The sequence below is a fragment of the Procambarus clarkii genome, chromosome 31 (genome assembly GCF_040958095.1).
Source record: "Procambarus clarkii isolate CNS0578487 chromosome 31, FALCON_Pclarkii_2.0, whole genome shotgun sequence".
Lineage (NCBI taxonomy): Eukaryota > Metazoa > Arthropoda > Malacostraca > Decapoda > Cambaridae > Procambarus > Procambarus clarkii.
The window spans coordinates 12,600,488-12,614,938 of record NC_091180.1 but is presented as its reverse complement, the minus strand read 5'-3'; the positions used below and the strand labels follow the sequence as shown (position 1 = coordinate 12,614,938).

Below are 14,451 nucleotides of genomic sequence, written 5' to 3'. Positions count from 1 at the left end.
TTACGCTATATACACACATTATATATAAATATCTACCTGTTTTATTCACAATACTTGTACAAATAAACTGGTATGGTGCCCAAAGACCATCGTGGTAACCAGTAAACAACACCGTCGTCTGCACGGTGGCGTCGTGCAGACGATGCCACCGCCCTCACCAAAATGATGGCTCCCAACCTTCTCTTGCAGTTTATACCCTCTATACACACGTTATATATAAGTACAGTATCTACATTTGTGTTCACCATAGCGAACCACTAAGCTGGTATGGTGAGTGCAGTCAATAAAAGGTGGCCACACACAGTCAAAAGACATTGCCACCACCCTCCCTCCCACAGCATTACTCCTCCCTCCATGGCGCACAGCACTAAATATCACCACAATCTTGCTATTATCAGAACCCTGGTCAGTTTTATCACAATCAGGGATCTTCTGTAATAATATTATCGCTACAAAATAGCATGAACAAGTATATTTTGGCATTTTTAGGCGATGCTGTAGTCACAAGCTGAACAGCAGTGCTGTTAGCTCATGCTGCGTGCGTCAGGCTTGGTTGCTCACTCAATACTGAGGCCAATAACACCCGGGAGTTTGGCCCACGATTTTTTTTAAAAACGGCGTCTGTTTACAAGAGCCCTGATGAAGGTGTGGTGAACCCAGTGTATCCGCGGGCCGTTTAAATCTTGCTTAGTACTCCAACACATCATATGACGTGATGCGCAGTTGACTGGAACAACGTCCAACACGTCATATGACGTGATGCGCACTTTAAGGGTTAAGCTGAATTATATCTTGCAACTCCAAAGTTTTTAACCTCACTCCATCTATGTTGGTATATACAACTTTCAAGAACATGTTCCCTTTCCCTTTGCTCTTTACACCCCCTTTCACTAATGATTTTGTTACCTTGTTTTTATGTACCATTTCACAAGCTTTCCAGTCCCTGACACTTTGTAGAAAAAAGAATTTCTATCTTCTTCTTTTCTATCCCCATTTAGACGCTTTGCTTCAATGAGGTTCATTTTCAGCTTTTCTCTGTCTTCCTTTGAGAAGTCTTGTCTTATTGACCAAAGTTTGCCAACCTCATCATTCTGCAATTTCCTGGCATTTCTAAGCACTTCCATCATGTTTTTCACTCCATTAAACGTCACCCGTAAGGGGCGGTTCTTGTCTTTCTCAAATTTTCCTATTCTTCTAAAATTTTTGACATTTTCCTTTGAGCCTTCTCCTAAACCTACTATTTTCTCTATGATTTTCATCTCTTCTGCTGCTCGGTCCACCCTAGATGAAATTTCCTTCTCTAAACTTCCAAAAATTATTATGGACTTACCATATCAAGTGCATGAATCCTAGTGCACCCCATCACTCAACAAACCCCAGAGGCTCACTGAGGAGTCAATGACCCTTGCACTACTTAGGTCAAGGAATCCTAGGAGCTCTTCCTTAACACAAATGCTTAAAGAAGGGCTACGATGCTACACAGTTCCCTGGCTTAGTGCCGTCTTCTAATAATTACAAACTTAGGGAAGGGCTGCACTAAGCACATGCACCTCAAAGTGAACAATTTCCAAACACATGCACGTGAAGCTAACACTAAATCTTGGAACAATACGCAAGCAAATGGGCTCCTACAGGATAGAGTCCAAAGGATGGGACAACACCTTTCTAGAATCAATTGGGACCTGACTCAAGCAGCAGTCCTCATAGGAGGGTATCAGGTAAATGACTGAATAGTGTTGACATGGGAGCTGGAGGTTTCCTGGGTGCTGCCACCTGTAACTAGGAGGGGAGTTGAACTACTGGCTGGATCATTTGCCACTTCATTTATTTCTCTATGAACCCTGCAGTTGTCTGTTTTGCATTGCTTAATTTCTGGAGGTTTCCTTTGATGAGGGTGATTGTAAAGAATCCCCTGCTTCCTGTTCCTCTGTGTAGGAATGGGGATGGGAGGGGATGTCAGGTTCAGGCTCAGGTCCCTCGTAGGCTGTTAAAATCTCCAGGGGGGCCAATGTAATCCATATGTGTAATTACCTAAGTGTAATTACCTAAGTGTAGTTACAGGATGAGAGCTACGCTCGTGGTGTCCCGTCTTCCCAGCACTCTTTGTCATATAACGCTTTGAAACTACTGACGGTCTTGGCCTCCACCACCTTCTCACTTAACTTGTTCCAACCGTCTACCACTCTATTTGCGAAGGTGAATTTTCTTATATTTCTTCGGCATCTGTGTTTAGCTAGTTTATATCTATGACCTCTTGTTCTTGAAGTGCCAGGTCTCAGGAAATCTTCCCTGTCGATTTTATCAATTCCTGTTACTATTTTGTATGTAGTGATCATATCACCTCTTTTTCTTCTGTCTTCTAGTTTTGGCATATTTAATGCTTCTAACCTCTCCTCGTAGCTCTTACCCTTCAATTCTGGGAGCCACTTAGTAGCATGTCTTTGCACCTTTTCCAGTTTGTTGATGTGCTTCTTAAGATATGGGCACCACACAACTGCTGCATATTCTAGCTTTGGCCTAACAAAAGTCATGAACAATTTCTTTAGTATATCGCCATCCATGTATTTAAATGCAATTCTGAAGTTAGAAAGCATAGCATAGGCGCCTTGCACAATATTCTTTATGTGGTCCTCAGGTGATAGTTTTCTATCTAGAACCACCCCTAGATCTCTTTCTTTATCAGAATTCTTTAAAGATTTCTCACATAATATATAGGTTGTGTGGGGTCTATGTTCTCCTATTCCACATTCCATAACATGACATTTATTAACATTAAATTCCATTTGCCAGGTGGTGCTCCATATACTTATTTTGTCCAGGTCTTCTTGAAGGGCATGACAATCATCTAAATTTCTTATCCTTCCTATTATCTTAGCATCATCAGCAAACATGTTCATATAATTCTGTATACCAACTGGTAGATCATTTATGTACACAATAAACATCACTGGTGCAAGAACTGAACCCTGTGGTACTCCACTTGTGACATTTCTCCATTCCGATACATTGCCTCTGATTACTGCCCTCATTTTTCTATCAGTCAGAAAATTTTTCATCCATGATAGAAGCTTACCTGTCACTCCTCCAATATTTTCCAGTTTCCAGAACAACCTCTTATGTGGAACTCTGTCGAAAGCCTTTTTTAGGTCCAGATAGATGCAGTCAACCCAACCATCTCTTTCCTGTAATATCTCTGTGGCTCGATCATAGAAACTGAGTAAATTCGATACACAGGATCTTCCAGATCGAAAACCATACTGTCTGTCTGATATTATATCATTTCTCTCTAGGTGTTCTACCCATTTAGTTTTGATTAGTTTTTCCAATACTTTCACTATTACACTTGTCAATGATACAGGTCTATAATTTAGGGGGTCTTCCCTGCTGCCACTTTTGTAGATTGGAACTATATTAGCCTGTTTCCACACGTCTGCTAAGATTCCTATACACAGGGATGCCTGAAAGATCAGGTGAAGTGGAATGCTGAGCTCAGATGCACATTCTCTCAGAGCCCATGGTGAAAGTGGAGCTATCTCTGTGGTTGTTAAAATCTCCAGGGCCTAATGTAATCCATATGTGTGGAGCTATCTCTGTGGCTGTTAAAATCTCCAGGGACTAATGTCATCCATATGTGTGGAGCTATCTCTGTGAAGCTAGCTACAGGGAGCCACCATTCAGCACTTCCAGAATTACTGCATAAAATACCAGGGGGAAACTGAAATAGAGCAGTACAGTATACTGAGACCAAAGGTCTGATCTAGGATAAGTAGAGCTATGGGATAATGTACAGTAAGTGCTGTTCAACAGTATCAAGGCTCTACCTGTGTGAAGTCAAGACTAGTGTCAATGGGACAGTAAACTGGACGCATCACCAATGGCTGGTACGGTGCAAGTGCTTCAACGAAGTCAAACTCGGGCTCTGTAATACAATCAATTGTCCAGCAAATTAAATATGATAGTGATTAAAATAAGTTAGCACAGAGAATAAAAGTTGAAACATAAATACAATGTAAGTAAGTGTATCAAACACAGTTAATCATCCAGGTAAAGAAGTGAAGATAGGGTTAAAACAGAATAAACATGCATGTGTATACCAGTATGCCAAAGGACTCTATAAATGGAGGCAGTTACATAAAATTTAAAAATAAATGTGTTTAAAGGACTGCAAGAGTTCGAGAAGAATTTATTGATGTTTAGTTGACAAGATGATAATTTTATTTTTGTGAAAATATGATAAAAAAACCAGTGTTGAATGTAATGAAACGCCATTTTCTGGGTGAGTCCCGGAGGCTTCCCGAAGCTATCCAGGCTGAATGGATATGTATATCTTTCTGGCATCAGTCAATGCATGGAGTTCTTGCCTACCGGGGCCCATGAGCCAGAACCTGGCCCCCCTCTAGAGAGGCCCGAGGAGCAATGGCCTATAGAGACCCCCCTGTGGTTGGGCACATTTTATGTCTGCCATCGACCAGGACAGGCACCCAGAAAAGTAGGCGCCCCAAAACAAACCCCTATTTGGTAAAACTATTGCTACCGAAGATCGAACAAGTGGACAGAACTCCCCAAACAAAAATTAGCAAACTAGCATGATATCATCATGTCGGCGCTCCGCTGTCTGCGCAACCCCACCCCCCTCCCTGGGAGGGGGATTGGGGAGCCCCAGACCTATCCGCCAGCGACCCAACCTTCAGTTCTTAGGCTGGATGTCAAAAAGTGAGAAAAACACTGCCGACCAGAGGGAGGAAGGGAGGGATGCCGGGGAAGCCTTCGGGACTCACTCAGAAAATGGCGTTTCATTACATTCAATGCTGGTTTTCTGGGGAAAGCCCCGTTGGCTCCCCGGAGCTACCTCACCACAGATAAGGAATAGAGGGAAGGATCCGGGCGGCAGACGTCTCGCGCCCTAACATAAAAACAAGACCACAGACGAAAAGAAAGGTTCCTTGCCAATGACCCGAGAGACCCAAACCCCAGAACAGGAAGGAGGGAAGTAAGGGAATCCGGGCAAACCAAAATGCGTCCACAGCCCCAGAGGCTAAGACAGGCAGAGAATAGCGAAGAGCCGCAACCAAACAACAAAAGAAAGCACCGCCAGCCCGACCAACCAAGCAGCAACCCAAGGACCCCTTTGGAAGCAGCAGACCCAAACATCACCCGAGAAGAAGGGGACTGCATCAAAAGAACAACCTACCACGAGGACCAACGAGGCAGAAAAACGGGCGCCAGAGGAGAGCCGGACACTCCTCGACCTGACCCTGAGAGGTCAACACCAACAGAAGAAGGAGACCTAAAAAAACAAAAGTACACCAGAACCGAAGGGATCACGACAACCTAGGGGAAGAAGAAAATAGACCACCCGGGCCAACGACCAGGACAGTACCGGAAGCGCAAGATCAGGCCAGAGGCAAAACAACGCCCAAGACAGCAAGCGGAACGGAGCAGAAGGAACAGCAACACCGAACCCATGCTGGAGCGTCCCCGCCAGCGCCACCCAAGACGAGGCAACAGTATACGGCACCAGAAGACGGTCCTGGAACAACCCCAAAGGGAAAGACAAGACAACTCTATCTGTGACAGAAGAACCCTTCGCAGTGACAGGAAAACCAGAAGGACCGCCAGGAAACCACACACTGCCGCTGAGACGAAGCATGCATGCGAGAGACCAACAACGAAGCCACCAGCGCCCCATAAGCGACGAGAACACAAAACAAAAACCAAAGATGCAAAGACTCAAGGAAAAGAATGAACCAGATCCGTATAGGGCTGGACCGATCCGCAAAAAGAGGTGGAGCTGCGGGAAGCCCCTTAGGATCGGAACCGAGGAAAGCAGAGCCCCCAAACAAGGCAGGCAAAAACCAGAAAGAACGGACGCCAGAAAAACCTGGAACCCAATCTCGGCGAGCTGAAAAGGAACCAACCCGGACAAGCAGAAACTCTCCGTCTTGGAGGACCCCCCCCCCCCCAAGGCCCTGGAAGGATCAACAAAGCCAAACACTGAAGAGCCAGGCCCCAGGCAGAGGCCAATGAGGAAACCGAGCACCACGAATTAGAACGTGAGACGCGAAGCGAAAAGCAGTGACCCCGAAACCCTAAGGAGCAGCTCAACCAGCACCAGCAGGGAAGAACGAGGCACGCATCACCTAGGTATACAGGAGGAGAACTACTCAGGACATGTACCAGAAGAAAACAAAAACGCACGTTCTGGAAAAAGAACAAAGAAAAGCCGGAGCCAGGACCGGAATTCAAGCTAACCCTGTCCCAAGAAAAGGAACCAGGAGGGCAGGAGCGGTTGACCGGAAGTCTACAACCTCCTGCAGACATTGCAACAAGGGAGAACAAGGAAAAGTAAACTCAGTACCAAAACAGAACCACTGGGGTAGTCCAAAATCAGGGAACTAAACATGGACAGAAATGTTTAATATATAAAAAAACAGAAATAGGCAAGGAAAAGACTGGAATACGGACCAAGTAGCAGCCGGTAACACAATGTACACGACCAACCACAACATGTGGTGTGTGAGGTCGCACATACACAGAGGAACACCATGGACATCAGGGGTACACCCAGGCACCGAAGATAGGCAAGGAAGGAGTGTCCAGAGACCAGGTCAAAGAAGGGGGACGCAAACACGAACCGGGGAAACGAAGGAGCGTTCAAAGATCAAGAAAAGACCCAGGTGCCGAAAAAAACAAACAAAAAGCAGCGAAATGCAGGGCAGCGCCCCCCAGTACAACAAGAACAAGAAACACGGACAAAGTAATCAAGAAGACACACGGAGTGTCCAAGCAAAACACACAATACCTAACACCCCTGTTAGGAGCCAATGATGCTACCCTGACAAGTGGGGAGGTGACAGGGTAGACAAGGATGGATCGTTTAACACAGGTAGTACATGCACAAAGGGACACAGGCAGAAGCTGAGTACCCAAATGAGCCACAGGCACATAGAAAGAACTGTTTCAGTGTAAGTAGTCAGGAAGTGAAATGTACTAGGAAGGGATGTGGTGGAGTCAGACTCCATACCCAGTCGCAAATGTAGAGAAGACAGAACCCAGTAGGCTCAGGAAGCTGTACACCTGATGATTGACATTTGAGAGGCGGGACCAAAGAGCCAGAGCTCAACCTTCGCAAGTACAACTAGGCGAGTACCCCACCAAACAGCGAGAACCAGCACCCAGCTGACAGATTCACCAGACAGTACAAGCTCACCTGTAAAACAGACACACAACCATGTCACAACACAGCTGAGCTGTGCAATGTAACAGGAGCATCCCTAGTGGTGAACATCCAGAGGCGCTAACCCTGTAGGAGAAGATGAGGTGCAAGCAGTATAGAGGCAGAGGAGGCGCCACTTTGAGCCACCCCACACTCGCTTCAGAACACCAAGTATCCAGAGGGTTATGACCGGAAAGAAGAGGAGCAAAAATGGCGTATAATCCACGAGAAAGAACGCGGAACACTAACACATGTGTAAACTGCCTAGAAACAAAGTGATCACGCCGGCCCCAGCGCCCGAGGTACAAACCGCACCACCCGTCTTCTGGGCGGCGCGGCTTGTACACCAGTCGTATGTACACACATCATACATACACCAGCAAGGTGTACATACATATGTACAAGGCAAGGTAACGAATACGAGGAATATTGAAACAGGAAGGAGAGATGATGTGAATAAAAAACAAGGACTGGAGAGAAACCTCACCGTAAGTCAACAGACGTCCCAAGAACATCGGAAGTACCGAAGAGGTTCACAAACCAATGAAAACCGGGACAAACAAGCACAAGTGCACGAAGGCACATACGAGCCCAAAGACCTCAGACCAAGGGACATGCAAGGATCCCGAAACTAAGGGAATAGTCACAACATAAGTGCGAAAAAGGTAAGGAAAGGGGGGAAAAACACCCCTAGGACGGACGGAACCAAATGGACCCGAAAGGACACGGAACCGAACCCAGCGAGGGGTAGACCCGAAACCAACACGAATGCAGAGGGGGAAGTGAAAACCCCACTCTGTTGAACTGCAAACCCCGCTCCGAGGGTACAAAACCACAAGCGGGGGAAAACGGGGCCTAGGCCCCCCAGGCAACCACTCCCCAACCCTGGGAACCCCTACAGCAGGACCCGGGCCGAGTCGTTGCCCCCAAAGCCCCAGCCCCACAAGTAAAAGCCGGGACAGTCATACAACACTAAGGAAGGGAGTCCACTGGTCAGACCCATATGGCACGGCTGGAGGAACAGGCTCGAATACCTCTGCCGCCACCCTGGAAGAGGGAAATCCCCGAGACCACCCGAGTCTCAAACCAACCAGACCCTGCTCCAACCCCAAAACTCCCCTACGGTTCGGAGCAGGAATCAAGGGGAAAGAAGTATGCACAACAGAAGGGGAAGGACGAGGAGGAGCGGACGGAACCAAAACTGAAGCGACTCCCACCCCCAAGTCCGGACCCCTTAACCAAAACAGGGCAGTCTCAAGGCATCTGGGGCCGCAACCAACCTAGAGCGTTGCAGCAACCTAAACCTAGCTTTGGGAGCCAGTTGGCCGAGTGGACAGCACACGGGACTTGTGATCCTGTGGTCCTGGGTTCGATCCCAGGCGCCGGCGAGAAACAATGGGCAGAGTTTCTTTCACCCTATGCCCCTGTTACCTAGCAGTAAAATTGGTACCTGGGTGTTAGTCAGCTGTCACGGGCTGCTTCCTAGGGGTGGAGGCCTGGTCGAGGACCGGGTTGCGGGGACACTAAAAATCCAGCGTTGAATGTAATGAAACGCCATTTTCTGGGCGAGTCCCTGAGGCTCCCCGGAGCTATCCAGGCTGAATAGATATGTATAACTTTCTGACATCAGTCAATGCATGGAGTTCTTGCCTACCGGAGACCACGAGCCAGAACCTGGCCCCCTCTAGAGAGGCACGAGGAGCAATGGCCTATAGAGACCCCCCTTATGATTGGGAGCATTCTATGTCTGCCAACGACCGGGACAGGCACCCAGAAAGGTAGGCGCCCCAAAACAAACCCCTATTCTGGTAAACTATTGCAAGCGAAGACCGAACAGGTGGACAGAACTCCCCAACCGAAAATTAGTCCTCATGACGTCATCATATCGCCGCGCCGCCGTCTGCGCACCCCCCCCCCCTCCCTGGGAGGGGGGAAGGGGGAGTCCCAGATCTAGCAGAGGGCTACCAAAATATTAGAAGTGGAACTATAACTACACCAGGCAGACCCCCCACCAGGAACAAAAACAAAAGAAAAACCTTATAAAAGTACATCTTCAGAGGAAACAGGAACCGGCTGCCGCGTAGGTAGGCAGGCTACACAACACTATAATGCCCCAACCAGTACGATATCACTCCCTACCCAAGGCCAAACAAGGGCCACGAAACCCCAGCTGACCCCAAGGCCTGGGTAAATGTCGAGCAGCAAAAATCCCCTAGGGAAATGATTCCTGAATGCACCAGGGAAGAGAACTCTAACACACAAGGGCAGTACTCACAGGGTGCCTAAGGAGGGATGCTCCTAAGCACATGCAGCCCTGGTACTGATGAGGACCCCTGGCCACCACACACAAAAAACACTGCAGAGGTTGCCACGATGGCAGAACATCGCCTTGGAATTTGAGGCCAGAGAAGACTTCCGCCCCGGACCACATTAGCAAACGAACTGGAGTGCTAGGTAGCCGGCGCAGGGAGGTTCGGGGTTTTTCCCTTCCCCTCCCAGGAAGAGGAGGGCTGTGCGGATGAGCAAGGAGGCGGTGGAGTGTGACATTTGCTTGTTTCCTTGGAATTGAAGGGAGTTTTGCCTATGTTCGGTTTTTAGTTGTAATTTTTCTTACCATGTGGGGTTTCTTTTGTTATGCCTACCTTTCTGGATGCCTAACCCCGGTCAATGGCAGATAAGGAAAACCCCCAACAACAGGGGATTTCCAGGCCATTGTTCCCTGCACCCTTCTGAGGGGCCAGGTTTTGGCTCGTGGACCCCGGTAGGCTGAACTCCATAGACTAATGCCCTCGGTCTAATGTATCACATATAGCTCGATAGCTCCAGGGAGCCGTAGGGGCTCCCCACAGAAACAGTATGTTTTATCGTCCAAAGCATATAATATTTTGCACATTTTAGTGGCACGAACGTATTTGTGTGTATCAGTGTTCCTCATGTTTTATTATAGAAATTTCTAAAATTACAGACTACTGAATAATAAAACTGCAAAAATCACTGAAAAAAGAAATCAGTGACATTGAAATAAATCAGTAAAAATATATTTGTGGCAACTCCCGCCACTTGCCTGGCCTGGGCGACCTCCACAAGGTGTCTCATCCATCAGTGCTCACGAATCCATGTTGTCATCACAAGATTTCCTCTCTCTATCACAACCAGAATAAGCTACACAATTTTTTTTTAACTTTGCAGTGATCAGGCAAAGTATTTTAACAATATTAGAAGGTAAAATAATTATCAGGAGAATTAAGTTAGAACTTAGCACTAAGCCATTATGACAATACAGTATAGCACTTGGGACAATACTAGAAAGAAATTCTTTTTTCCTCATGTGGGCTAAGGAGTTGTTACATGAAACAGATGCAGAATACAGGGATTAATAAGGACAGTAATGTGATTTCTGTCTAAAGTTGAGAGGAAAAATAATAGTCCAATTTTCCGATGGTCTAGGATTGGTGAAAGCAAGCTTCTGTTGCCTCTCTAAATAAATTACAGTGAGAAGATTAATGTTGCCTGTACAAGCCTCTAGAAAAGGATTTTCTGTATTACATACTGTATACAGTACTAATAAAAGTTCCAAGAAAAATACATGGAATGTTTGTTATATGCTGATGTACCTTAACCCTTTAACTGCGCAACGCGCCTGCAGGCCCAGGCTTCGTGTGCGCAACGTGCCTCCAGGTGTTTTTATTTTTCACGTTCCATTCAAAACTCCTGCGGATACATGGGGTTCACATCAGCTTCCTCAGGGCTCTTGTAAACAGATGCCATCTTTAAAAAAAATCATGGTCCACATTGCCGGGTGTCAGAGCCTCAGTAGTGAGTGAGCAACCAAGACTGGCGCTTGCAGCATGAGCGCACAGCACTGCTGTTCAGCTTGTGACCACAGCATCGCCTAATAATGTCAAAATATATATAATGTTAAAATATATATATAACCTGTATTATTTAGCTGTGATAGTATTATAGAAGAGCCTGAGTGGGATAATGACTGGGTACAATGTTCAAATATCAGTGATTCAATGCTGTTCACGATGTTCACAGTGCTTGTTCACGATGATTTCGTCCATCTAGGAATCTTCAAACGACTTCTTAGGTTCCTTTTCAAAATAAACTTGTGGTCAATTATTCATTTACAGAAATTAGAGACCAAGATTGCCCCATACGAGGCAGCTGCTATTGGCCCATACAAGGCAGCTGCTATTGGCCCATACGAGGCAGCTGCTATTGGCCCATAGGAGGCAGCAGCTATTGGCCCATAGGAGGTAGCAGCTATTGGCCCATAGGAGGCAGCTGCTATTGGCCCATAGGAGGCAGCTCCTATTGGCCAATACGAGGCAGCTGCTATTGGCCCATACGAGGCAGCTGCTATTGGCCCATACGAGGCAGCTGCTATTGGCCCATACGAGGCAGCTGCTATTGGCCGATATGAGGCAGCTCCTATTTGCCAATACGAGGCAGCTGCTATTGGCCCATACGAGTTATTCTGGTGAGGGATGTGACATCGAAATTGTAGCATCGTCTGCTGTCTGCTGTGTGATTTCTCATGCAGTGTATGATGGCCACTGTACTGTTTGGACACAATACCGGCTTACTTGCATAGTTCTAGTAAATAAAACATGTAGATAAGTATATATAACATGTGTAAATAGTGTAATAAAAACAATGACAGTATGGTGGGAGGAGCTAAGTTGGCGAGTAAGATGTTGGAGTGAGGGAGGGCCTGTGTGGGTGTGGCTGCTCACACTCGCGATGTTCTGAATGTATTGATGGTAAATGTATATAGTGTGTGACAGTGTATAGTGTGTACATATGTTGTAAAAATATATATAAATGAACAAGAAACATTGGTGTGAATAACTGTATGATGGGAGGGGCAATGTTGGCGAAGTGAGGGAGGGCTGGCTGGGTGTGGCTGCTCACACTCGCGGTGTTCTGAATGTGTTGATGGTGAATGTATATATTGTGTGACAGTGTATAGTCTGTAAATAGATTGTATATATACATAAATTAGCATGATACATGGTAAATATGTGCAAGATATGTGTACACAAGTGTCATGCACGTAACAGTGTCCTCGGACAGTATGGATGTTTTACTACCATAATGTATTGTACGTGTTCATCATACATAGGATTAGCACGTAAAAACAAATAAAATGTATTTGGAACTGTGCGCAAAAAATGAACAAAAATATATTCGCGACAACTCGCGCGCCCCGCCCCAGGCGCCCCACCGGCCCTGAGAGCATACTGCTCTGGCGCACGGGGAATGATGACGTCACGGCCCACCTTTCGGACCCCATAGCAGCCAACGGTAGTACAATTTTGAACTTCCGTTGCTATACCCATATACAGAGAGGGGTTTTTGACACTTTCAGAAGAAAAAAGAATTTTTTCCCGAGGTTTCATTTCCTGCGCACTGGGGGGGGGGGTGTCATATTTATAGGCCGCGCAGTTAAAGGGTTAACAGTATGAATACTGTTGATAATTAGTGAACTTTGATAATATTTCTACATTAAAAACTTTAATACAGTATTACAAGCTATATCAACTCACCTGTAAAGAGTATAGCATTCTGAGAGTTGTTGCCCCACATGTCTATAAAATGAACGGCATCTCCAAATCGTAAACTTGGGTGTCCACAAAACACAATACATGGCTGTCACAACAGGAAAAAGGGGTCTTTGATAAAATAAAACAACATGGCAAAGGGCCTGCGACAAAATTTAAGCTAGGACAAAACTGACAATCACAATCTAAAATATTGTCAAGAATTGCATATTTATATATAGAAGCATTCACAACCGAATTTGGCTACAGCTGATAAGTCTAAACATAATTTATCGACGAGTGTGTGTACATCAAGAAACAACCAGTTGTTTACCTGTCTGTATTCACTACTGAAGCCCTCTGCATGTAAACATTTAAAAGGTTTGAGCCTGCCATGACGGGTGAGGTAAGCGTGAGGAAATGGATCGTCCAAGCTGTATACTTTACCCTGCTTACTGGACGATAACCTGCATGCCAACACAACATATTATTACCACATCTGTCTCTATTTATTTAATGATATTTATTTATATTTAGAAGTTTCAAGTAGTAGTAAGTAGTAGTCGTAATAATTGAAGTAATAATAATAATAATAATAATAATAATAATAATAATAATACACAAAAAAATCACACTACCGTGATATACAGTACATCAATGAGAAAATCCACAATAGGCAGTTGCATACTCTATCACTGTACCATCAATGACTTAGTAGAAGTCTTACAACCAGTTTTTTCTACTGAAATCATAGAAAGTCTGGAGGCCTGGTTGATACCTGCTTGATGGGGTTCTGGGAGTTCTTCTAATCCCCAAGCCCGGCCCGAGGCCAGGCTTGACTTGTGAGAGTCTAGTCCACCAGTCTGTTGCTTGGAGCGGCCCGCAGGCCCACATACCCACCACAGCCCGGCTGATCCGGAACTTCTCTAAGAAAACCGTCCGGTTTTCTCTTGAAAATGTCCATGGTTGTTCCAGCAATATTTCTTAATAGTCGCTGGGAGGACGTTGAACAACCGTGGACCTCTGATGTTTATACAGTGTTCTCTGATTGTGCCTATGGCACCTCTGCTCTTCACTGGTTCAATCTTGCATTTTCTTCCATATTGTTCACTCCAGTACGTTGCTATTTTACTGTGTAGATTTGGGACCTGGCCCTCCAGTATTTTCCATGTGTATATTATTTGGTATCTCTCTCGTCTCCTTTCTAGAGAGTACATTTGGAGAGCTTTGAGACGATCCCAATAATTTAGGTGTTTTATCTCGTCTATGCGTGCCGTATATGTTCTCTGTATTCCCTCTATTTCAGCAATCCCTCCTGCTCTGAAGGGGAAAGTGAGTACTGAGCAGTACTCGAGACGGGACAATACAAGTGACTTGAAGAGTACAACCATTGTGATGGGATCCCTGGATTTGAAAGTTCTCGTAATCCATCAGATCATTTTTCTGGCTGACGCGATATTTGCTTGGTTATGCTCCCTAAACGTTAGATCGTCGGACATCATTATTCCCCCCATTCCCATTCCCATTATTCCCATCATTATGGCCCTTACTGAAGCCAGTCCAAGTTTAATGTACAACCCCCCAAGCACTCAGGGTCTTACGTAAAACTTTGTGGATTTTCTCATTCATGTATACAGTGCCTCCTCACTCTACCGAATCTCGCTTTACTGAATTCCCGGAAAAGCC

The 14,451-nt window shown here is 45.8% G+C and overlaps 1 protein-coding gene across 2 annotated transcripts in view; it reads right to left on the bottom strand.

Annotated features, from left to right (window-relative positions):
- The window catches only part of IntS9 (integrator complex subunit 9), a 103,798-nt gene that overhangs the window by 13,385 nt on the left and 75,962 nt on the right, over positions 1-14,451 (bottom strand). For both annotated transcript variants that reach the window (XM_045743066.2, XM_069334351.1), the window contains exons 8-10: positions 13,100-13,232; positions 12,772-12,874; positions 3,822-3,919 (exon numbers count right to left, since the gene is read on the bottom strand). In XM_045743066.2, the coding sequence (XP_045599022.1) occupies positions 3,822-3,919; positions 12,772-12,874; positions 13,100-13,232 (334 nt within the window). The remainder of the gene's footprint in view (positions 1-3,821; positions 3,920-12,771; positions 12,875-13,099; positions 13,233-14,451) is intronic.